We start from the raw sequence: 26,159 nt of genomic DNA, 5'->3' as shown, positions 1-26,159 counted from the left end.
TACGACTGTTTCACTGATTTAAGCAGAAACCGCACAGAAGGCCGATCCACAATGCAAATGGTTTTATTCATTTGACGTTCTGTTCAATAACATCTTTACAGCTGATTCCATATACTGTACAGTAGGCTACAGTGTTGCACGATATTTACACAAAATGTACATGGCAACAAATAAGGAGCACTTGAATCAACATTATGGACACTATGCAAATACCATGAGTGCGGAACATGACAGTATTACACTGTAAACATTAATTTCCAGTTGACACCTGAGGACTATAAGCCATCACCATAAACCACATAATAAACCTATTCTTCTGCCATATATACAGTTTCACTTTATATACAATATAGCTACGTGTGACATTCAGTCTGAGGTACTTTGAGTTACTCCTACACACACTTGTACAAGAAAGAGAAATAAAGTAAACATTGTACTCCCTACTCCAACATGGCTCCAACATGAAACTTGACACTGTCACTGCTGGCAAATATTAAAATACGAAAATATCTTTTCTGAGAGGAGGCATTAAATATTTCAACTTTTCAAAACAACATTGAAGAGAGAAAGAATAACAACCGTCATGCATGTTGTCATTTAGCTTGATAAATCCTATCACGTCAAAACATGGAACAGTAACTTATATATATGCAGCTTGTGAATATATATATATATAGTGATAGAATAGAATAGAATAGAATGGCTATGCAGTCAAATGGGTGGAAGCTAATCACTGACACTACATCATAATTCACTGAAGTTTGGACCAAAAATAAGCGTTTGGTGGACTAATAATTGGACACATCTGGTCCATTAGTTGCAGAGACGCTCAGCATGAATGTCTGCTGAGCGATGCACTCAGAAAACTAAAAGCCTCTGTAATCTGAGATAAATTTCACAAGCGGGAGCTTTGGTCTCTCCTCTGGAATGTTATCCGGCAGTAATTCAGCGGAGTGTATAAAAACTGTATAAAACTCTCACAGGCAGGCTGAGAACATCCAGTGCGCTGGTTATGCTATAGATTCCTCCTCGGCGGCTGTTGTCGCGCTGCACAGCCCGACGCTAGTTAATATCATTACCACTGGTCCCGTAGATATAAACAACAAAGGCCATTAGGTTAAGTGCTTTGAGTCCTCCTGTGTAGCACGCCCCTAATTAATAAACACATCGCTTCTTACAGCATGCAGCTCGTCCAAAGCTCTATCCATCTACTGCTTGATGGAAAACGTCGGCCGAGAGTCACATTTCCATTTGTTTCACTTGAGTTGCTATTACTGGTCATGAGGATCTTTCTCCCTGCAGTCGTCTGTGTTGGTTAATGAGTGACTTCTATTCTGTGGGTTGATTTGCATCATTTTCGCAATGACCGGCTCGGGTTTGCTGAAGTGATTTATTCATTTAATTGTTCGATACTGTTGTAAATGAATTCTTCATTTAAAGGCCTAATGTATCCAAGAGTTTCCCGCACTATTGAATAGATGCAGTGGGTCACTCAGCCTTAAAAGAGCTGCTAACCCTAAAAGACTTTCATCAGTCTGGGTTTCAGTCAATGGAGAGTTTTAGTGTCCCATGATGGTCTAAATGCTGTTTCAGAGGCTTTTCCACCCTGACAAGAAGAAAATTCTGGGCGGAAACACTGAATACTTGTAACTTTTTGGCATGAAAATGGAAACATTTTAAGATTGACACAAAATATCGGCTGCTTCAATACAAAAATATCGACATCGGCCTTCAAAAACCCATACTGTCGAACCATAGCATCAACAGCGACACTGCAAGTCAGCCGCGCCCCTCGGATCGCAGCGACAGAAACAGAGCTGCGACCGAACGCAGATGCAACAGAAACAGCAGGATCTAGCCGTCACACACTCGATTTGCCCCTCTGACAGAAACCACGTCGCCCGCCTCCCTCGGGAACAGCGTCAGATGGCGGAGAGGTGCTCCTGCCCGACGGACGCCCGGCGCGTTGTGGGGCTGCACTTGGTCAACATGGTGATCTGGGTGCTGAAGTTGTTGCCGTTGCTGCCTATGGAGGGCTGCTGGTACTTGGTGTCGGCGCCCAGGAACCTCTGCAGCATCCACCTGCGCCACTTGCGCTTAATCTCTGCCTGTACCTGCGGGAGAGTGGAGAGGCGTTGAGAGGAGAGGGAGAGCGAAGGAGGAGGACAAACAGGGAGAAGTGGCAGCTGAAGAGGGAGCGAGGTTCAAGCGGCGGATAGAGAAGAGGGCTGACTGGGGTTAAAGTATAACAAATGCCTTTTGTTTTGGTTGAATTTGTAGCTGGAAATGTGTTCTTACCTCTCCATTCAGAAAACAGTACAAGACTGCAACAACAAAACCCTAAAGGAGAGAGAAAGAGAAAGAGATAAATGTATTGCCCAATGAGAGCTGTCTCTGAAAAGAAATACCAGTGTGACATGTACAGCTGGGGAAACACTTAAAATATTTCTGCATGAAAAATAGTCTTCAGATTAGCAACTGCAGACTCAGACAGGAGGTTCATCAATTTTAGATCTCTGGGAAATTGTCCCAGGGGGAATCTGAGTTAAAAACAGTTATAAATTCAGAATACTTTCCATATCTAGGCTTCCATGATTGCACTTGGCTCTCGGAGTTTACATTCAATTTAATGCTCCGTAAATCAGCATACAAATTTAAACATGTAAACTAAACAAACCGTCCACTGGGTTAATCTCACACCAGACTGTCTTCATGCATGGTTTGATACAGTAGAGAGTGGACTGTTGTTGCTGTTTTCATGCAACTTCAGAGCAAAGGTCTTTCACATTGTTTTCTCTCTCTCAACTCCGCTTCAAAACGGGAGTCAAATGAGGACCGGGGGACATCAAATCCCATAATTCATCAGCAGGTATACTGTTTCTGCCTGACATTTAGAGCATTCTAACGCTGAACCTGAACCCTAAGTGCCCCCCTATGTAGAGTTTATGGGACGTTACCTGAAACGATCCCAGGATAAGATCAAACACCATCCTCACATTCGGGTGGATGTGATCCGGGATGAAGGCAAAAATGATGTAGTTTATCCCGAAGAGAGGAATCAGCAGCAGCGTGGATTTTGCCAGTCTCCTGTGTGCAGAAACGACAGAAAAACAAAGTGAGAATAAAGCTAATTTTCGCCCTTGTTCGACCCCACATCATGCACAACATGCTCTTCACACACCTCAGGTATCTTCGCAGCGCCAACAACCTCATGACAGCGAAATCATTAAGTTACACCACCCGATAAGAAAATAGAGACCTGACATTTGGCGTCGGAAAACTTACGAGTACTGATTGGATTCCTTTCTCCCGATGTCGGGGCAATTTATCTTCTGTCGCAAAATCCGGATTATACAAATGAAGAGGAAGAAGTTTACCTGGCGGGAGAATAATTGAGGCGTTCAGGTAATCACAACACGCAGGGTTTGTGTACATGAAAATGTGAATTAATAATGGGCTGCTGTGTTCTCACAAGTATGGTGACTAAAATAGGCGTTTTGATGATCCACCATGGGTTGTCAGCGATCGTGTCCCAGCATCTGTCGGAGCAGGCGGGAGAGAGTCACAGATGCTGCAAATACTTTCTCGCAAAGAAAAATGAAAAAGCCTGTGACAAAGCAAACCCTTGAACTGTTTAATCACATTTTTATTCGATTTTATTAACTAACCATGAAATATCGAGCTCTCTTGCACATTTATAGTTCAACGCCGACCTCCACTGAGACCTGCCATTAATCATCACACTAAGCCAGATCCTTGAAGTGTTTCTTTTTTTTATTGTGTCAGTGTGTAATTGCTAGTGCAACCTCATTATTCCCTCCTGCCCGGAGAAGAAAGACACTTTCCCATTTGAATTCTGATTTTGTTTTGGTAAGGATAATAATTTCAGTTTAATGGAGGAGATTAAGACGAGTGATTAACGTACCCGGGGTCGTCGCTGTAAGCCTTTGTAATCGCCCATGATGTGATAAAGATGGTCGGAGCCCCTGTGAACAAGAAACATAAACAAAAGTTGACTTGGCTTCCACAGAAAGCGACCTCCATCTCCCGCAGAGAGACGATATCAGTTCTGTCCAAACAAACACCGCATGGACTCAACAAGACCAAATATGACGGTGCGCATTCGGCGTGTGTACACTGTTAATCTGTTGGATGATTTTGTAACCAGGAAAGGCGTAAAGTCATATTACATTTTGGTACGCTTATCATTTCAACACGCCTCATATGTGTCCTGAGCCAACACTGCTTCTTCCTGGGTTTCCTTAACAGTCGCTTGTTTCCACTTTCCCTAAAGCAGACGCAACACTAGAATATATAACAGGAGTAACTTTGTTGGTTTTATGGAACAAAAATCATCAGAAAGTCGGGGCATCGTTGTTGAATTCACACTTCAAGGGCAAATAACATTCAATTTCATGACCCAAAAGGCCAAAATAAGTGTTTTAATAGACTTCAGTTGATATCAGCCTGACTTACAGTAGTAAACCATATATATTGCATCTATTCTGACAAAAGCATCTCAGCTGCAAATTAGACAGCATCTATAGCCATTAAAAAACATCACAGGTTGTCTGATCTCTGGGTTTGGGATCATGTTCACAAATATTATGGGATAGGTCTGCCATGGAAGGACATACATTAATTTGTTAATTGAGTGTTTTTTCCTTTAAGTGCATCAAAAGCACGGTAGGACTTCTATCCCTCTCCCCCACAGACTGAATTAACAAGAGAGGATTGTAGGATCTATAATTGGCAGCAAGGTTGATTCATATGCAGATGTGCAGACGCAACATCTTTCTGTTGCAACTAGCAATCGTAAAAAAAACACAAACCTCACTTATTAAGTCATTTGCATATGATGAAGCATTTTGCAGCTGTCATAGTTGTAGTAAAGAGAAAAAAAAGAGGGTTAAAAGCATTCAATTTCCCTGTTGGCTGTCATTTGATGACTTGTGGCTGCGGTTTAAAAGGCAGCTGCAGGGAAATTGATCACGCCTGCTTGAGAATAAGCCCGTGTGACGGATCTATCATCGCCGACACACGACACACACAGCATCTGGCACTCACCCCAGCCAATCAGGATGTACCACCAGAAGTATTTCCTCTCGGAGAAGAAGGAGACGGCGAGCAGAGCGTGGAGATAGAGGCCCTCCACCAGCAGCCAGAAGTAACTGGCCATGATCCCGTACTGGAAGAAGACCACCACCGCCTTGCAGCCCACCTAGGAGAGCCAGCACAGGGTATCAGGAGGGAACTGCATTGCAATTGTTGCTTGTCTCCCATATTTACTGTCTCATATTTACTGGAGGCCCAAGGGCATGATGCTTCCCATGTGAGAAATGTTTGAAAATCTGCTTTTAAAAACTCATTTATGGTGAGTTTTACACAGTGGCATGGTCCATATCCTTTCAAGGGAGAAAATGCAATACTCTTGCATTTCTGACCTCTCACAGAGATTAATATGTGATCCAGTCTAAACATGACAGTTCTAAATTTAAATGCAATATGAAATGAAACAACTCTGAAATACCCAATAGGACCCTAACAAGGCATTTTCTTTAACAACTTAGCTTTCATTTCCATTGTCCCAAAAGTAAGACAAAATATGTTCCTATACGAGATAAGAAAGCACTCAACTAGTATTAGGAATTCTAGGTTGTATCACTTCATACAAAATAGCTTGTGTGGGTATTCACATTGAAATTTCCAAGTTGCACTCTTCAATAAGAGTCTGTTTGGAGGCCCTTAAGATTTCCAGGTGAATCTGCACTGGGCTGCTGATAGGAAAGAGGCATTTTGAGAATCACTTTATTGAAAAGTTTGGCATGAACATGGCCCAATATGGTCATACAGTTAATGGTGTTTCCAGGCCCTAATAGCCTCTCAAAGCAATTTGGCATCTCAGAATTTGGGCATTTTTTTGTCTGATGGAGCTGCAGACTTTTTTCTCAACAGACTGGATAAGAGAAGGAAGCAAGTGTCTTATGATTTTATGGAGAAGATGAAAACATTCATGCGGCCTCAGATGCTCACTGCAGACTGATGACAGCTGTTGAAGAGAGGCAAGGATGTGCACCAGGTTTGAATAGCCATACATACATACATACATATAGTGGAAATACTGTGGTTTAAATGCTCTTCAGTCTGGGTATCTGCTCCTTTTAGCTTATAGCTCCTCAGATGATTAGTGTTAGTGAAGCTTGTTTGGAAACTCTATCTTGATGTTTCAGTTACTCTTTAATGAAATCTGCAATCAAAGTGCATCTATAAGCTTTTGACTTTCATAAGAAGTTAAATTTATCCTTTGAGTTGCATAAGCAAACATAAACATTTGATTTGCACTCTGATTGCTTGTTATGCAACAAGGTGTGGGTTGCTATGACGACTTCGATCAAGGCTAGCGATCTTCAGGTGAAAGTACAGCACATACACATTCACTGACCGCTAATTGGTCCTGATCGTACATGATGGAAACAGAAGTTGAGAGTGAAGCTTGAGATGCAAGACTATGACAACTTGAGCAGCAGCGGTCTCTGTGTTGTACGCCTCCATAGTGTTTATTTCTGTGACTTTTTTGCCTTTAATAGACAGTTCAAAGTGCCCTGCCACAGTGTTAATGCATGGCTGTAAGTTAAACATGTTGTTTTCCTAGTCTGGGTGTTTTACTGCAGAGTTTCAAACTGCTGAGAAGGTCAGCAGCTGTGTTTGGAGCAGGATACTCTGTGTACTTGCAGGAGGAAATATCTTAAAGCACTAAGAGACAGTAAATAGAGTCGGCAGGTGATTCATAGTCTGCTCATCTAATGCCCTCGATATAGAGCTAAAAAAAGTAATGGCTTTAATTGGGGCACGGTGTGAGAAAACACCACTGACGTTAGCGACCTGATAAATCACATAGCAGTGTGATAGTCTCATTAAGATTACATGAAACTGCATCCAGTAAGATTAAGATTATCTGGCTCCTTATCGTGACGGTTATTAACTTAATGCGCACTGCGTTTTGATGTGTGCTGCTAAGACGAAGCAATTAAAAGCAGATATCAAAACTTTCAATGTTATTTATTGACAAAGCGCTCTCCGTAGTTCAGGCGGAGCGTTCGGCAAACATGAAACTCTGACAACATCCTGCTGAGCGGATTCATTAGAAACGTGGTCGGAGGAGCTGAAGGACTTGACAAACACTGCAACGCCCAGGAGCACTTGAACGCTCCAGTGTTAAGTAAACCTGGAGACAAAGCATTACAGCCAACAGAGTCCGGGTGAGTGACTGAATAGATGGCGGGTTCGAGGGAAAGCTTGTGTAACGCGCCGTGGGCACAGTTAATACGATCTGTGACGTTGGAATCTGCGGGGAAGAAAAATCAATAAACCGTTTCGCTTCTCAAGAGAGCGTCTCATAAAAGAGACGCGCTGGGGAACTCACAGAGGCATGGCAGTTGTCCGTCTCGCCGACGTCATACAGGACCACGTCCTTGATGAACACCGCTACGGCTTTCAGGACGAACGACACAAAGAGGTTCATGTGGATGTAGTTTCTTGTACAGTGCAGCTTCCTGGAGGAGAACAGAAGCAAGCAGAGACGTTAGATGTTTTTAAAGAACATGCAGAATATGTTCCAGTAGCATTCTGAGTGAATTCCTGATCTGATAATGGGTGCGTTCACAAGCACCAAAGCAGGTAATCAGACAAAATGTTGAGAAAAATATTGTAGACTTTCTTGGAAACTTGCCAGCTTATTGTAAGTGAGCGAACATGCACAGAAATAAAGAGAGAAGTCAGAATAACCATTTACATGGCTATTACCTGGTAAGATACTCCTATTGAATGGAAGACTTTATTGCCCCTTTCATACTGAAAGAAATTTCATTGCCTACTGTTATTCAAATATTAGGCTCCATGTAAACCAACCTTTTGTCAAAAACGTTTGTTTGTCCTATCAGCATCTGTTTCATACATGAATGTTGTTTTTATGTGAACAATAGGAAAACATATATTTAATGGGCAAAAAGAGACGTCAAAAAGGTTTATGACTTGACAGTAAAAAGTAAACCGGAACAAATCAGGAGTTTTGTGGAAAAAAAAAAAACAGTTACTAATGTAAATTCTGTCTTCTGGGTGTACTCAAACAAATGCCTTCCCGGTGAGCGCATGATTGGGGCCAATTGTGCAAGCCCATCAGACAAGCGATCGCAGCAGGACGGGTGTGATGACACACAGCGTGGAGCAGCTGCCCGCACGCTGCGTCTGCAGCTGCACATAAACAGCCGGCCTTGTTCACATCCTGTGTGTGTCTGCCGAGGAGTCCAAAGCATCCCTCCGTCCAGAAACACGCTCTCACCTCGGCATCGCATGACCCCGCCGGATAAACACCAGGCTTGTTGTTTAGCCGGCCGCACACACGAACACGCTCTAATAGGCGGACATGAGCCCACATACAAGCACACACACACACACACTCATGCACGCTCAGTTAAATAGTGTTATTCATTAAAAGCCACACAGGGAGACCACTTGAACTTACTCTAATGATCAGAGCTGTCACACACACACACACACACACACACACACACACACACACACACAGCGTTTCAGGTCAAAAAGGAACATGCTGTGAACAACAGCAGGCCGTCCCCTGAGTGGTTTGACTTTATGGCTGCTCGTACTTGAACTCTTTGTTTGAGAAATGTTGCAATAGCAGATAATGTCAAATTTGGACCTGTTTTTCCTGCAAAATCTGCCAGAGTTAGACGAGTGTGTAAAGAACATCGTAAAACCGCCATAAAGTTCAGGAAGTGCGGCGCAAAGTGGGAGACTCACAAGGTGTTATCGCTATAAACCGTGGAACAAGGTGTTTGTCTTTGAATGTCCTTACCTAAAGAGAGACAGTATGATGATAGCGACCGTCAGGGAAATGAGTGACACGCTGTGGCCGATGGTGTAACCCACTTTGATCGTGTCGTAGAAATCGCCCTGCAAAACACATCCCACCTCCGGTTAAACGCATTGAAAACACATTGAATCCCATTTTGGATCACATTTAACACGCCAATCTCCATAAGAACAGCATGAAGAGAGGGAGGGGATAAAAACTCTGGTTGCCATACCTACCGTCTCATCATCATCCACGGTGTTATTGGGCGTGTACCCACACAGGACCCAGGAAATGGGGCTGATCTGGGACCAGCCCTCCTCAGTGCAGGTCTTGGACAGGTTACCTAATGAGGGACAGGCGGGATGTTCACCATCATTCATACAACAAGCCAATCCCTTTCTGATGCAGCTGCACTTTGTTTCTCTTAACATACATCCACTTTCGATGAAGACAGGAAAGTCTGTAAGTAACATATTGAAATATTGCGGGGAGATTTTTTACGAGCCGCAAGGCAAAACTTCCCCTGCATTTACTCACACTTAATTATGTCATGCTGAGACGTATATGTGTCTCGCAGGAATACTCCCCACTAAAAGGAAATGGAAGGCATGACTGAAGGGGATCAGTCGGTCCCACTGGCTCAGAGATGCTGAGACCGTTCCCATGTGTATTCGCCTCCATCTGCTTTTTAATTACTCTGCGGCTGCACAGACGGAGTGGGAGGGCAACGGCCGAGCAGTGAGACGCTTCTGCTCCCCTGCCGGTGGGGGGAGAGGTACAAGAGAAGGGAAGAGAAGAGAAGAGAAGAGAAGAGAGGAGAACAGAACAAAACAGAACAGAACAGAACAGAACAGGACAGAGGAGAATGGAGGAGAACAGGACAGGACAGAAGAGAAGAGAAGAGAAGAGAAGAGAAGAGAAGAGAAGAGAGGAGAACAGAACAGAACAGAGAAGAACAGAACAGAGAAGAACAGGACAGAGGAGAATGGAAGAGAACAGGACAGAAGAGAAGAGAAGAGAAGAGAAAGGAAAGGAACAGAGAAGAACAGATTCATAGATCATCTGATCAAGTGTTGCCTCTGCAAATGCAGAGCCATATCTCATCTAGAGATTAGGAGGCTGACTTCCTCTTCACTTTCTTAGGCTGATGCACCAAAACCTCAAAACAGCTCTGTCATATGGCAAAAAAATGTCCTAAATGATAGGAAGCAGATGCATTCATGTTCAGATGAGGCATTTTTTTTTTATCATTAATTACATTAAAAACCGCTATCCTACGACATTCATGAGGCTTTTCTAATCCTCTAAGCAGCACTAAGAAACATAAACGCATATCTCTCAATACCTATTTTTAGCATTTCCTTGTTTCCATTCCTTTCAGTAAAGAGACAGAGCGGTTTACACTGCTGCCAAGTTAATCCCTCCAGTCTGAAATCACTTGATTCCTTAATTCAACAGTGGCACAATCAACGCTGTAGAAATAGATCCGGAGGTGCGAGATCCAATGTGGGACACGCCTCGCATTTCACAACCCTATCGTTCCGCGGCCACTATCAAACGGAGGCAGCCTTTTGCGAAATAATGGACAATCGAAATGTCTTGGAATGTGTTTGGCATTAAAACAGGGTCGGCTCGCAAATACCTGAGCGGCGTATGCAGAGAAGACCGAGGCTTAGCCACCTCAAACAACATGACAAGACACAAAGGCGCTGATAAGCCCCTGCTGTTTCAGCCCATGCCACCGCTGGATTTGGCTTGTTTGAGGGACTGCCAGAAGAATGCTTTCATCATCCCCCAAAACATGACGGGGAGGGTTTTCAGTGTCGCGCACGGCGGACCAGGCGAGCTCAAACGAGTTAATCACCCCGTCATCGTTTTGATTTGGGGGCTTTTTGTTGATCTGGGCTTTTCTCTCAATGCGATATACCGGCTTTATCCCACCTAATTATAGCTTGGAGGGAGATTTATTTTATTAGCGTGCGGTGATTGGCCTCGACCGAGCCAGATATTAGGATGTGGAGGTGAAGACGGTTTCACAGACATTGATCCTGACGTAAAAGTCCTTTGTCGATACACTGGAAGCCTCCCTCACGCTCTGTCATATGGAGGGGGGAGGAAAGAGGGGAAGCTGGCCTTGTTATTAAAAGAGATGAGTGACCGTGTGTTTGTGCTAGACCTCCTAGGTAAAGAGTTCATGAGAATGACAAAACTCCACCCCAGCTAAAATTTACGACTTGGCCCCTGAATCTCTGTGGCGCCACGTTTCGTAATGCTTGTTTTCTTCTGTGTGAGGCTTAATAAAATGAATGGCTCGGGGATGTGGACTGTGTCAATAACTTGAGCCTTTCGCAACTGTAGTTGATGGTGAAAATGGGATACGTTTGGAAAGAAGCAAAACGGACTTCATGACACCACACCTAAGCATGCAAACTCAAACTCAGAGCATGCTGTTGCTGTCGGGTGAAAACCTCCTAACTCCACTTGTTTTAAACTTCAAATTGCAGGATGCTCGTCTACAGCTTGAGACAATTCTCCAACCTCTTTGGCATATGAAACCCTTTCAAAACCAATTCAATTCACTGAAAAATGCATGATAGTCAACCTGAAAACAAGCCTGATTATCTTAGTTCTCGAAAAGACATTTGGGAGATGCGAGGTTTTCACTTGACAGCAGTGAGAACTCCATTCAAGAGCGTCTATCATCCCTAATTAAAGTGACAAGACCCTTACAAGACCCGAAAGCGGAGCAGGTTTTACCGGCAGCAACTGTTTCATTGATCTGCTGCATTATTGATATGGCCCACGTCCGTACATGTATCTGTTTCCCTCTCTCTCCTCTGATCCCCCCTCACTTCATCCTCCCCCGAGCAGTGTGGGACTGTAGATCTTGTGATCCTCTGACAGCTCAGTGAAATATACCTCTTCTGCCTTCAACCCCACATAGCCACTAATTCTTTATCTGTTCCCTCTCTCTCTCTCTCCCTCTCTCTCTCTCTTTCCCTCTCTTTCCCCCTGGGGCCCTCTCAGGTCAACCTATCTCCCATCTGGGTCACATCACCGCTTCCCAGAAAACCCCTTCTTTCCATGATGAACCCTTCACATGCTGATGATAAATCCCCGGTTGGCCCCCCCCCCCCCCCCCCCCCCCCCACCTCCCATGTCCTGAATATGACAGAGAAAATATTGGATAGATTATAGAGGCTTACACACCTTCATACTAGCCATATTTGCGGGGTCACGTCTGTGGAAGGACTCTGGCTGAGTGGAAAAGACCCAGAATCACCTCAATTTCCAAGTACAATCAAAGTCAGGACTTTATCTTGCTGTAGTGTCACTTGGTGCAGAGACAGACTGGCGGCGTACAAAGTCGCACAGTACATATTGACACACGCCGTCAGGCGAAAAACCTCATATCTCCAAACTGTCAGCTGCTCGGGAACAAAGAAAAGCAGCCTTGTTCTCAGCTTGACCACCATGCATTTTTGACTTTATCCAATGGGTTTTGAAAGGGTTTCATGAGAGCAAGAGGTCGGAGAATTTTCTTAACCCACAGAAGATCATGCAATCCTTCAACTGAAGTGAAAACATGAAAATGACCCAAATTGGAGATACAAGGTTTTCATGACAGCTGTGATGTGATGCAACCAGGACCTCACTCACATACAGTGCAAAGGGACAGTGCAAGCCGTGGACAGTCGACTAAACAACCCTCCACATAGTGAATAATATATACTGTATGCAGTGTTACAGCATAAATGGCCTCAGTCTGACTTGCACAACACACTCTAATTTCCTCATGCGCGTTGCATAAGAAGTGACTGTGGGAGATCATATCACAAAACTAAAACTAGCTTTATCAAACACTGTACGCCTGCAACAGTGCTCCACACAGTTACAACAGACCGCAAACATCATCTTCTTTATGTATGTGACAGGCAACATGACGCCATGCTGTGAAATCGTCTCATTTCGAGCCACTTCAGACACAAAAGAATATTTCTCAAAGCTCCCAGTGGAAATTGAGGCCTCACTGCCAGCTGAATACAAACAAACAGCAGCTCCCTTGAATTCAAAACAGCGTGCTTACACTGGGGAGATGCGCTGCGGTAATTAATGAGGAATTACGAGATAGGGGGAACTCATAGAAGAGTAGTCTCAGCAACTGAGACACGACTGTCATTCAGCCAGCGAACCCTCAAGATAGTGGTTTTCCTTATGCATAATTAAACCACTTCCTTACTCATCTTCTCCTAAATTAAAGATCCCCGGAGAGGAAATGAACAAACAAAAATAAAAACGATGGAAGAGAAAGACAGAGGCCTGGTTGTTGAAATGGTTCTGATTTATCCTCTATTCTTTGTGGCAGAGGTATGAGCGAGTCAACTTCGCTCGAGTCCCAAGTCAGTCTCGAGTCTTGAGGCACGAGTCTCAAGTCAAGTCTCAAGTCTAAATGTAGAACAGCAAGTCAAGTCAGAACAAATCAAGAGTCCAGTATCAATTTAATATCAAAGAAAAAACGAAATATCTAGGACTTTTCAATGCAATATGGTTTCAAGAGTTTGATTTCTATAATCAGTTTCAACTTCAATAAATTCAATCATTCCATACAAATTCAGAAAACAGAATTTAAATTCAGTCGTCTGCTGGAACAAATCTCATCACTTTCAATCTAAGTCATTTACACAAACACAAGATCTTTTGTCAAGACTTTAGAAACCTTTTCAAGTCATCAAAGTACAAGTCAGAGTCAAGTCCCAAGTCACCAGAACCCAAGTCAAGTCAAGTCTCAAGTCTTTTCTTCATGCATCAAGTCAAGTCTCAATGACAGAGTGACAGGAAAGGTAGGGACAACAGGTGACAGTGTGACATCACAATTTTAATTCCTCTTTCAGGGGCAAAAATATGGAGGGCTAAAAATACTGAGCAAGATTCAGCAGCAGCGAGCTTTTGGAACGTTGAAAATGCATCTTCATGTTTTGTGATAGATAAACAATAGGTAGGGCAAGGTAGGATCAACATACATATCATCTCTGTCATTGTTTTAAATCTCCTACACATAACTCCCTCCCTCTGAATAGGCATCGTCCCGATGCCAGAGACTATTGACTGATGCATGACTGCACCCTTTGCCTCAACCTCTCTGCCCATAGGCCCCACACACTCAGACCAGCAGGCACGCTTGCAATCATACGAACATTCACATGCGTGCGTCCCCCCACCCGAACCCCAACCCCCGCCCCCCCCCCTCTCTCTCTCACACACACAGATGCACACAAACCTGTTTTGCAAACTCCAGTCTTACCCGTATGGACTTCTCTGGTGAGGTAGAAGAAATATTTGGGGCAAGGGATGGTGACCACCTCTCCAACACTGGCACTGGGCCAGCAGGCGATCCTGTCCCACATCCCACTGCAACCTGAGAGGGAGGGAGGGAGAGAGAGAGATAGAGAGAGAGAGAGAGAGAGAGAGAGAGAGGCATGAAAAAGGAGGCGTGGTTGCACTCGTCAAACATGGAAAAACAATATACACAAGCAGGAAAAAACTGCCTTTATGAATGGAATATGTTTAAAACAGCGGCAGGATGAATCCATTCTAAGGACAAAGAGCAGCCGATTCATGTTTCCTCAGCAGGACATATTGAGCGCGGGGCATTTGAGTTTCCATGGCAGCCAAAACGTGTTAACTCAGGTCAAGCGCTGCTGCGGCCCCGGGTCCTGCCACCATGACTAATAAAATCAGTCCCTGTGCTTCATTACACACTGTCGTTTGAATCCGCCAGTGCACTGTGTCTCTCTAAAGTGTTTGGTCTCCCAGCACAGAATCCGATCTCAGCGCTTTTCAACAGCAGAGGGTGATTCACATCTGCTCAGCACTTCAATCACCGCGGAAAGGCAATTTGCAAGGTGATATTTTCCGTATTACCCGGAGGATTTGGCAGTGTTTACATTTGACGTCATCTATAGCTGGCAAAATGATATTTAAATTAAAAAGATGATGAACGGTTAACAGCTTTTGTTTAGGGTGTCATCAGTGAGATTTCAGCTAAACACAGAGGGAATAGAGGCTCAATGAAACACACTGGTAATTCTGTCTCAGTAGAATATAATTATGCGATGTGTACTGTGAGTATGTAACACCCACTTGCCAACATGCACTTAAAGCCTCATCAACAATAAATTGAAACATCACATCAGCTAATTGAGTTTCAATAGAGTACACACACTCACTGCTGTATTTTCTAAATAAGACTGAATGAAAATGAGTGTAAAAAGTTATCGAATAAGATGTTTTCTTGAAATTGAACAAAGGCAAATGCGTTCAGCCATGCAAGGTGTAATCTAATGTCATTGAAAAGCCTTGTTGTCTTTAGACCATCAGTGTTGTTACAGTGCAGCCTAATTGGTCGGGTCGCTTTAGCCAATCAGGATGCGAGGAGCAAAGACAGGATAAACACTGCCAGGGTGATATTGTTGAATATGTTGAATAGAAAACTCCATACCTGTCGTTGTGTTTTCCACTTGAGCCAGACACATGTCCCTCTCCCTCTCTATCTCCATCACGATTTCACATATCTGCAGTGAAAATGTCTGCGAAGAGAAAATATTTACAGCTGTATTGTTTTATTTGTTAGGACAATGCCACACTGACAGATAGCTTTAAACACTGGCAATCACGGATAATTTATCTATAGCCAAGCGCAGTACACTCCATGAGATATATGGTTTTATGGTCTCCCCAGCGTCCCACCGGTGCTTCAGACATCAAGGCAAACATATCTATCATCTCTACTGGGATATTCCTGAGATCAGCCTGACCTGGGCTGCCATTAATCTCACCATCAGACACACATGCAGACACAAAATCAATCCTTCGACGGTGATTCAACCATAATATTCCATAGCTTTACACGTGTGTTTTGAAGACATATAGTGAGATTCTTCCCATGAATCCTCAGCCATCAATTGATTCAATTCACAGCTGCATCCAATTTCCCTGAGGGTTCATCACCAGAGAATATGTATTGGCGGACGCTACCACGGCCCTCTGTAGGAGCAGATTTATAGCTGTTACTTAGGTGGATGAGTCTCTTCGCTGAGGGCATTCATCAAACTGGTGGTATAGGGCTATTGTTAGCCACAAAATGAGCCCATATGAGTCAAGCTCTCTCTGACACAAGGTGACTCCCCTCTTTGGGTTATGATTTATCTGGCTCCTTAGGCTGCGGAGCCCCGCCTCCTTCGCTTCCACCATGGTGCGCCTCCGCCTCTATGAGTGGAGAATACAGTGTGCAGCAGAATAAGTCCGAGTATCAGGAGAAAACTTCCTCCACTCCATCATCACTATCACCATCACCACCAACAACAGAGTTAGTCTTTTGTTTAATTTTTTACCCACCACTGTTTTCATTCTCCTCACTATTTTTGATTGTGGTATCATGACAGTAAATTGACGTATATAAAACTCCTGCATGAATCTGTTAAGTCTTGTCTTCAGTCTAGATGTACAAATACAAATGCAGACTGCCATGCTATTCCATTGACCTTTAACTACATTCCAGCATGAATCATCATACGTGCTTCTCTACAGGAGACAGATGTAGGTAAGGATGCTGGAGATTGGAGGCCATTGAAACAGACAAAGGAGGCTGTTGCCATGACGTCCCGTCACAAGCCGGCAGACACGTCATAGCTTGTTTTGTTAATTCACCTTAACCTTAGTCATGAGAGGAGATCAATATGAACATAAAACATCTGAATGTAACTGGAAAAGAATAACAGTTTGGCCCACAGGTTGGGTGCCGAATCTCATTTGAAAACCTGCACAAGTTGCTTCTGAAACTGCGGAGCATGAGCTAAGACTGAGCCCAAGGTGAAGACTGGTGGAGACAAATGTTATGGTGATGTTTGAGGAACTCCCAGGGACTCTTGTTAAAAAAAAAAAAAACAAGATATAAGGAAAATATAAAATAAGAAAATAATGAGAAATATGGAAAGAAATAGAAATAAGGAAAGAAAATTTCAAAGTGAAAGTCCTACCATTCCCTCTAAAATCTAAGATTTCTGCACCACAAAAGGGAAAAGGAGTAGGTGAACTTGAAATTCTCAGTAACACCTTACCAAAAGAAATGAACAACTTTTTTCTCGGTGCTGGCATGCAACTTTTTCACTTGAAACGCCTCTCTCAACCGCTTCCATGCCTTTCCACACATGTTGGGCAGCAAATGAATCAGCCCGGTGACTGCTGCGCTTACTGCGTCCCAACACGGTTCCAAGAGAACCAGCGCGCGCATCAACTTATAATAGCAGGCAACTCACGAGAAAGATTTGTTTCGTCAAACTTACATTGCCAAATTAGGCGAGCAATTGTCGTAAAGTTAAACAAGAGTCTAACTTCAAGTCATGAGAAGTAGCTTTATACTCACGGGTTCCAACAACACGCAGGAGAGAATAATGAAGACGCTTTTTGAAACTTCCATTATCATATCCTTAAAAAAAAATCGTTAATAATTAGTTAACTGGAAATATCTAGGCTAATTAAAAGACTTGCAATAGTGGTAATCCGCTGTAAATTTTGGATGGCTTCCCTTCCCGCTGTACGTTCCTGCGCACTGAGTGGAGTGTGAATTGCTCTGGTCTTCAAATCCTCCTCCTCCTCCTCCTCCTCCTCCTCCTCCGCTGCTGCTGCTGGGTTTTACCTTGAACAACTAACAACTAACCAATAATGAAACATCATCCTGGAACGTCAGTAGATGAGGGCGTGTGCACCAACACCTCCAAACGGTGTCCTTTCACTTTGGACGAAATGATACAGGCCCAGAGGAAATGCAGAAGAAGATACAATTGATTAGTTTCATTTAAGAAAAAGACCTATAGTAGTTCTGTAATGATTTTTTTTTTTTTTTTGCAGGATACTATAGGGGCCTACAAACATCACCGAAAAATGGTATCATATACTATAGGTTAGAAATTATACCACAGAAAATCCTATAATAATACCATAGGAGAGAAATAAAATACTATTAAGTAATCAGGTCACTATAAACTCACTATTGAGCACCACAGATACACTATGAGTGCTTAGTAGATTATAGGTAGTTAGACTATATAGTTAGTTATATACTACTAGGTATATAGCCTAGTTCTACTATACTTCTAGTGTTTTTTTAGTCATGCTTGTGTAAAGGCACAGACTATTTTGCATAAATTGCTCCTGTTCCATGCTGCACAAGTTAGCCATTTAGATTCATGTCACACATCATCCTCCCCATAACCAAGGAGAAAAGAATTCTAGGCCTAGAAGGGCTTTATAAGACATTTTTCAAAGTCATTGGTTTGGACAATATAGAGGAATATTCTGATAAATTGTCCACCAACTTGCAAAAAAATTTATATTAAAATTGATCTAAACCATGATGTAATCACCAAATATGGACCTGGCCATACCTCACACACTTACACACAGATAAGACAATGCTGCACTCAGACAGTGATGCATAGTGCTCATACTTGAAGTGCACAAGGTTGGAGGAAACTGTGGAGAATAGGAGAGGAAGCGGGCTCATAGAGTTACTTAATAAGACTATGGGAGGACTGAGAAGTATTTCTGCTTCCTCTCTCCAGGTAGAATTTCTTCAGCGGAATGCAATTTGACAATCTGCTAACTGTTGATTTGTGTCAGTGAAAAACATGCAGTGTGTCTGTCTCTGTCTGTCTCTGTCTGTGGTCAGGTGGCTGCTCCGTCACTGCAGTCACTGTCACTCTCACTGCAGTGAGGATTATTTCATTTACTTCCCTCCACGAGACAAACGCGTTATTGATAATCAAACACAGAACCGGTCTGTGTCCACTGCATCCCATTAATTCCTCTGCTGGCACCATGTGGTTCTCCATATGCCTTAACATGTGCTTTACTGGTCTGTTTCCCCATCTGACTCACCGAGGCTAATAAAAGCTTTAATGGACGTCAGACCAATCTTCCTCAGGGAGCAAAGTCAAATGTTTGGGCTTTTCAGTCCTGATGGATAAATCCTGTGCAATTTCAGGGTAGGCAGAGCTACTTTCATATTTTCTTTTTTTTTTTTTTGGTGACCATCCAGAAACACCTTTGCTACTCTCTAAGGCCTTTTATGAAAAATGCTTCTCTGATCTACATGCACAATCCCTTACTGGGGAGTTAATTTAATGCAAACCTTTATTAAAATTGTCTGTGATTGTCAGTGTATTGTCTCTGTTTAGCTAATGGACACACCTCATACAATTACTGTATGATCAGTTCACCATCTTCAATTGAAGGCAATGATGTCATATGTTTACAGTCATTATACTAATTAATGTGGTACTGATTCATTGATGTTAAAATGCGACATGTAGCACCTTTAACAAGGAGGATGACACCTTGTCTGCCTCCCTAAAATCACCTTGTGGATTTGAGTGAGGATGCTGATGTGCATCCTGTCAATCAGGCAATAAATGGCCTAGTTAGTTCTAATGGTGGTAATGATGGTGATTACCAAGGTGCATCAAACTCATCAAACTGAAATGATGATGAGAAAGTGAATTAACTTCCCAGCAAGAAGCCCTAGACCCCAGAGCGATGTAGTTCTGTTTGTGTGTATAGCGTGTGTGTGTGTGTGTGTGTGTGTCTGTGTGTGTGTGTGTTTGCTCTAATGCATAATGAGAAACTCAATAAACTCTTAATAAAACTGTGAGAGGGGGAATGCTATTCCGTGAATCCAGTGGTACAACAGATGCATGTCACCCGATTTACAAAGTCCCACCTGCATTCAGTGGAGTTTCCAGTAGTTTTGCTACTGCGCAGTAGTTTTCACATCCAACTGATTTTTGATTCGCAGCATGTTTCCACTTTAATCAACATGTTCAAGCCTCTACTTTCAGTCACATGTAAATAGGCTTCCTGCGTTGCATGAGTAACTGTATTTGTTCAAAATGTCAGATGGAATTTTATCATTTCAAGGTCCCAAAGTGTCCTCCTGGCAGGGACTTCTGAAGTATGAAATAGGATTGCAGGTTATTGTGTAAGCCACCTATTAACACCATGCTCAGAAAATCAATGCAAAAAACATTTCATTTGCCTGTGGGTGTCCATGAGGCCTTGTTTTTGGATAAATACACCTCTTGTGCCCACCGTCCTCCACCCTCTGTTCTCTTCTCACTCAACATCAGACTGTTTTCCTGCAAAATCAGACCGTATTCCTGCAAAATCAGACTCTGCAATAGAACTTTAGTTTCTTATATGACATGGGATAGAATTTGACAAAAGCATCCAGGCCTGATGCTCTGGAGCAGCGTTTCCCAACCTTTTATTTTTATTTCACAAAATGTAGAGCTATAAGAGTCTGTGAACGCAGGATTCAGATATATCTTTTGGCACATATGGCACATGCTCATTCAATTTTCCTTATTATTATTATTATTATTATTATTATTATTATTATTATATTTTAATGAATAAAAAGACAGCATCTACAGACAGAGAAGTTTTCAGAAGAGAGTATTTAATATGAGACTGAGGCTGCACCATGGGAGTGAGGAAACACAACAGACAGTGGAGAGGAGCATGGGCACCAATATATTTAACAACATTATAAGCAACATTATACTGTATATTATACTTGTTTACCTCGCCACATGACACTGTGCAGCTGGATAATAGATGTGTGAGGGAGAGAGAAGGAGAGTCGTTATAATATGCGTAACAAATAACAATTGCAAAGCGATGATGATGAAATTTTCAGTCTCTATGAAGAACATCTATACCAGTGATAAATGACCTTATATTCTCACAGCTGGGGGAATTATATACATGTGTTTAAGCATATATCATGTGGCAGTGCTCATGATGTACACACATGGACAAATACCCTTAGGAATTTTAGTAATATTAGACTAGTAAGTGCACTCAAATGTGTACAGGTATCCATATTCTTGTGTATATGAGAAGGCAAACACACACAACCGAGCGCACACACACACACACACACACACACACACACACATACACGCAGTTGCAGTGTATCGTGTGGAAGGCTGTCCAGGCGTGTATGGAGGTTCGTGCCAAGAAGCCACACACCTGTTCACACTGAGTTTAGTCATGCGATGCTTCAGATGAGTGGAACTGGATTTAGCTTAGTCATGCAAAGGATTAAAACGGACTTTGTCACAGTAGTGAGGTGCTTTTATCACACTATCCATTTGTTGTAGACCATGTTAGGTGTATGTGAATGTGTGTGTGTGTGTGTGTGTGTGTGGTGGAAGCAAGTATAAGTCAGACACGTTTCTCTTGGAAAGACAAGACAATAGAGTATCAGAGGTGAGACCAAAAACTGCATGCTTAGAATTTCCACTGCATAATGCCATAATGCATTAATTGGTTGGCAATACCAAAACATTATGCATAAAATCACCTCTTGCAGAGTCAGAGCAGATATTGCAATGGTCCGAGTCAGTTTGTTTGGCTTTAAGTCTGCAAGTTGGAGTGAACATTGGATATATGTACAAATTGAAAGTGTATTAGTTGATGAGCAAAGTTCTTGGAAGAGGAAAAGATCTTGTTCCATATAGTACTCCAGTCAGAGGTGGCATCTCTTACCCATTTATTTGTGATGGGTAGAGTCGGGGTGTTGTGTATGGAGAGTTTTACATAGACAGATGCTACAAAACCTGCCATTCTCATAGAGGTGATCATGTCAACCAGAGGATGTGAGTCGGGATATGAGCTCCAGGGGTTTCCGTATGTTTTAAGAGCCGTTCGGAGCTCAAGATAAAAGAACCAGGGAGATCCTGGGAGGGAATAGGAGTCTTTCAGATGTTTTAGATATCACCAAGGTGATAGATGCCACAAGAGGACCAATGAAGGAAATTAAAAGGCATCGAACCAGAGAGCAGAGAGTTGTGGCCTGAGCTGAAATCCCCAGTAATTATTTATGAAATTAGGAAATGAGAGGCCACCAGATTTGAGCACATGCTATAGATCCACATTGCGTAAGAGTACATACTGTATGGTACTGTATTGTCAGTGTCATCAAGGCGGTTTTTCCTCCATGCAGGTTTGGAGACCGGGGGTTGCTTGTGTTTGAGTGGAAGGTGTTTCAAATAAAAACAATAAAACTGCCATCATCATTTTGAACTGAATATCCTTGTTGTTCCAATGCACAGTCAAGGACAGACAGAGTCAAGGGGAATGAATCAACACCCGAATCATGTCAAAGTGTTTAATAAAGGGAGGAATGCAGCTTTGAAAGAAGGATTCCTCCATTTACCAGTAGAGAATAGCAAACTTATTATTATTATTTTTTTATTTATCATAAAGCCCAAGACTACCCCAACCACCCACTCAGGTGTCAGAGATGCCCTTGAAGATTTAGTAACATTTGTGAAAATTAATTTTTGAATTTGCTCAGGACAGCCACACCACCAAGAGGAGTAATTCACTAAGGCACTGCATCACCTCTGTGTCCTGCAGTGTAGACCGCTTAGAAGTTTCCAATGTCAGTAACTCTTTTCAAGCTCTGAAGATTAAAAAAAAATAAATACACAAGCCAGGAAAAAAAAAGAGCTGGAAACCAAGGATGGAGGTAGCTCACACGACAGGAGAAAATATGACCGGCTGTGCATATTCAAAATCAAACACTGTTTGCCAAGAGACGCCTGCATAATCTGGTACACACACAGAGAAAAAGGAAGCTGGCAAAGTCAATGACGCTTTATTTTATGATTCATGGATTGTATTACGCTGGTCAACCCTGATGAGAGCCGTGTAAAAACACAATCAGTAGATTGGTGTCGGCTGCTGCAGAGGGTTAGGGTTAGATGATGATGCCAGCCACATGAGTGCTTCCTTTACCGCATGTGACTGACACCATAAATGCAGCATGAGTCAGACTATCAATAATAATCACTGCTGTCATGTCTGTCATGTTTGTTTACATATCTGCATCAGCACTGATTGGCTAGGCTACATTATACATCACCACACTTTATTTGCCATTATAACTGATAGCAAACCTATGAGGCCTGCGTGAAATAAAAAAAATAGTAAAAACGTAAAAAATATGTTAAAATAATAATAAATAGAAATGTTTATATAAGAGCTGTGAGTATAAGGAGTTTTAGCTGCTTTTACTGATTCTACCACTGATTTGTTTTGCTAACAATTTGTTTATAACCCTGGCTGCACCCACGTTTTCCCCTGGTGGGACATAAAGATAATGTGATATGAACATTTACACGATGACAATTTAGCAAGTGAGGACTTCACTACACATGGCAAGCAGACGTTTCAGGATAGGCTGCTGCAACTGAAGAGGACAAAAAGCTTCACCTCCCGGTTCGGCTTTAACCCTCAAACCACTGCTGCCACCTGGTGATCAAAATGCGCATGAGCAAAATGATGCTCGGATCCTATTGGCTGACCTAGCACGACGCAACGTGGGCAAACGAGGAAATGAAACCAACATAATAGAAGCTTTTGTTTTCGATTTATTAGCCTGAACTACAGGTGTGTCATAGTTGTACCCTGACAGTTTTAACCAGGTAAGTTTTGTTCCTCTATTCTGTTTTTTTTTCTAAACATCTTTCAAAGAAGTGTGACTTACTCCAAACCTGCCTGATAATGACAGTAGTTAAGCTTGAGTTTTGTTAATTGTGTCATTGTTTTGGTCTTGTGAATGTTGAATAATTGCGTGTTGTAGTGTTCATGGCATGCTTTCTCTTTTCTTTGCCACACAGAAACAATGAGTGACTTCCCAATTAACCCCTTGGTTTTGATTGGTGTGGGCTCCAGCTTTGCATTCTCTGGCTTGTTTTACCACTTACACCAAGAAAAGAAAAAGGAGTTACAAAAGCTGAAGGCATGTATGCTACATAATTGTATTTCACTGCCCTGAAAATACTTCATACAGTTCTGTTTTTGCAGTGAAACTGAAAATACTCACCTGAAAGGTTTTCTTGTCAATTTTAGGAAATACCCATTTTCAAGCCAGATCAACATTTGGTCAAAATACTGAAGGCATCCCCCCACAAGAGACTTCAGTATGTTGCTGTAGAAGGTACACATATATAGAAAGTTAACATTGAGGATTTAAATCAAAGAGCAAATTGAAAGATGTGTTACAGATCTGTTTTATGTTGATTACAGGCCTGGTGCAGGCAGATGGGGAGCCTCTGGCCAGCCAGTTTGTCCCACGGTGCTTTGGTGTGATTCAGAAGATAGGAGTGGAGGAGCACTGGAAGTACTGGAACTCCCTCACCAAAACATGGTACGTAAAAAAACACAAAATAAACCCAATGATAACAGTTTATAGCTTCGTTTGTCATTCTAAACAATAAGACACCGATTCCACTTCCAGGAACTCCCGGAGGACGAACAAGCAGGAGACCAACAACTCGGTGCCGTTCAGCCTGGTGTGCCCCGGCGCCTACGTCAGCGACCTGTACGTGAAGGTGCAGAACCCGCTGGAGGCCTCCGGCTGCTTCCTGGAGCGGGTTTACCACCAGGTGAGGCGCGCCGAGGAGGGCTTGGTGGACGTGGTGGTGCAGGGCCTCAGCGGCGAGAAGCCCGTGGCGCGCGAGGAGAGCGAGCAGCTGCTGCGCGTGGGCAGCACTCTGACCGGGTTCGGCGAGGTGGTGCTGGAGGGAGGCCGCGCGATGAGGCTGCAGGCGCCGCAAGATGGCCGCCAGTACATTCTGGTGCCCACGGACCACAAGAGCTTCGTGGACAGGCACGAGAGCTCGGCGCAGATGTGGAAGGTGCTGACGGCGGTGTCCGGCATCACAGGGGCTTCTCTTCTGGCCGGGGTCGTCTACAGCTTGGTGGGACAACGGGACGACAGGTCGAAGTAGGTCTGAAGAGGTGGAGACCGTGGGTTTGACGGCTGTAAAAGCTGTGATACACTTGGCAAGCCTTGGGAACACTGCTTCAGGTGTTAAAGGATAAGGCTGGTGTTTTTTAATGCATTGCTTACTGTCAACAAATCCTATGAAAATAACCAACAAATCTCGTCCATGTAGCCGGTGCCCAATGAAGCCATGTCCCAGCAGCCGTAGAACTCCATTGTATTAAAAAAACACGTCAAAGAGCCATGCCGTTGCTGTGGGCAGCATATTTCATCATCGCGATGCACCGGGCCAGCCGACTTTTTCCTCAAACAACTTAATAAGCCGGCTGTAAACACGTTTGCGATCTCAGGAAAGTAGTTCCGTAGCACCGAAAATAGTCCCCGGCGTAATGAAGAATTTGTTTCCATTTGAATTTGATTTGGTCAGAACTACAACAGCCTGACTTTTCGTGGTAACAGTTAGCGACTTTTAAAATTGAAACTATGTCTTTGTGAGCTGTATTTCAAGGTTTTTAGCTTACAATTGGAGCCAATGACTTCCGGGTTGACGGCTAAAAACGGTACGTGGGAAGTCAGAAAATAACGGGAGTAGAGCAAACGCATTGTTGATTTTATTTTCATAGGATTTGTTGACGGTAAGCAATGCATTAAAAAACACCAGCCTTATCCTTTAAGTCAACAGAGTTACACCGATAGCACGGCACACTCTTGTTGCTAAGGTAAATTCTGATGGATATTTTGCTGTTTCACTTGACTCCCCGTCCTGTCAAGTTGCCAGGTGCATCACAGCCTTCACTGTGATGATTACAGTTAATGTATTCATAGTTACTCTAAGCCAAAATTATACCAAATGATTTTTTTCTTAAGTCACTGTTCATAAATAATGTGAGAATCAAGCACATAGTACTGGAACAACTGAGAGGACCATGCATCTAATGCAGGACGTTTTTGTCTGACTCTATAAGGGATATAAGCTGCGTGAGTCACAAATGCAGAGCAAATGTGTGTCAAATGGATTATTTTTTAATTAAATTGTATTTTGTTGTGTTGGATGAGAGGATTCGCTGTTTGAGAATTAGGAATGTGGAGAAATGTAATCATTAAGCTTTCATTAATTTGACTTGTCTTCCACTTTAAAATAACTTTCATTCCGTCACTCAGTCCAGCTTTCCAGTCAGCATATGCAGACAGGCTGGCATGAAATGGTAGGTGCAGGTAATGTGGACTGTACCAGTTTAGCAGATAATCTCCTACCTCTTATGTTGCAGTGTTTCGACTGTATTGTTGGTGAACTGCAGTCAGTGCTCAATATTGTGGTAAAGCAGCAGCACTAAACACTGGTATACACTGGATTTAGAATGACCGTTTTAGTCTTGTGTGTACTCAATAAAACCTCTTTTCAATAACTAGCTAGTAGCAATAGTTTAATTT

General features: G+C 42.9%; 2 protein-coding genes across 2 annotated transcripts; one reads left to right on the top strand and one right to left on the bottom strand.

The window, feature by feature from the left end:
* Positions 1–47: 47 nt before the first annotated feature.
* On the bottom strand, positions 48–17,415 carry LOC139915183 (vasoactive intestinal polypeptide receptor-like). The gene is made up of 13 exons (XM_071903694.2): positions 17,295–17,415; positions 15,372–15,459; positions 14,175–14,288; positions 9,109–9,215; positions 8,873–8,970; positions 7,424–7,553; positions 5,068–5,221; positions 3,926–3,986; positions 3,473–3,539; positions 3,286–3,377; positions 2,958–3,087; positions 2,299–2,340; positions 48–2,114 (listed from the first exon to the last, which is right to left on the bottom strand). Exons 1-13 carry the CDS (start codon positions 17,352–17,354, stop codon positions 1,923–1,925), a joined length of 1,335 nt encoding a protein of 444 aa, XP_071759795.1. The 5' UTR covers positions 17,355–17,415; the 3' UTR covers positions 48–1,922.
* Positions 17,416–23,334: 5,919 nt separating this feature from the next.
* Positions 23,335–26,134, top strand: mul3 (mitochondrial E3 ubiquitin protein ligase 3). Its single transcript, XM_071903696.2, has 5 exons — positions 23,335–23,424; positions 23,620–23,741; positions 23,852–23,939; positions 24,029–24,149; positions 24,240–26,134. Exons 2-5 carry the CDS (start codon positions 23,625–23,627, stop codon positions 24,730–24,732), a joined length of 819 nt encoding a protein of 272 aa, XP_071759797.1. The 5' UTR covers positions 23,335–23,424; positions 23,620–23,624; the 3' UTR covers positions 24,733–26,134.
* The last annotated feature ends 25 nt before the right edge of the window (positions 26,135–26,159 follow it).

This window comes from Centroberyx gerrardi, chromosome 13 (assembly GCF_048128805.1).
Source record: "Centroberyx gerrardi isolate f3 chromosome 13, fCenGer3.hap1.cur.20231027, whole genome shotgun sequence".
In the NCBI taxonomy this organism is placed as follows: Eukaryota; Metazoa; Chordata; class Actinopteri; order Beryciformes; family Berycidae; genus Centroberyx; species Centroberyx gerrardi.
This window is presented reverse-complemented; position numbering and strand designations above follow the sequence as displayed.

Excerpts from the sequence above, each read along its gene's own strand:
- LOC139915183 (XM_071903694.2), bottom strand. The coding sequence starts at position 17,354 with ATGATAATGGAAGTTTCAAAAAGCGTCTTCATTATTCTCTCCTGCGTG. Across the intron at positions 2,341-2,957 it reads TTATCCTGGGATCGTTTCAG|GGTTTTGTTGTTGCAGTCTT; the intron begins GTAACGTCCCAT and ends TCTCTCCTTTAG. Across the intron at positions 2,115-2,298 it reads ACTGTTTTCTGAATGGAGAG|GTACAGGCAGAGATTAAGCG; the intron begins GTAAGAACACAT and ends ACTCTCCCGCAG.
- mul3 (XM_071903696.2), top strand. The coding sequence starts at position 23,625 with ATGAGTGACTTCCCAATTAACCCCTTGGTTTTGATTGGTGTGGGCTCC. Across the intron at positions 23,940-24,028 it reads TCAGTATGTTGCTGTAGAAG|GCCTGGTGCAGGCAGATGGG; the intron begins GTACACATATAT and ends TGTTGATTACAG. Across the intron at positions 24,150-24,239 it reads AACTCCCTCACCAAAACATG|GAACTCCCGGAGGACGAACA; the intron begins GTACGTAAAAAA and ends TTCCACTTCCAG.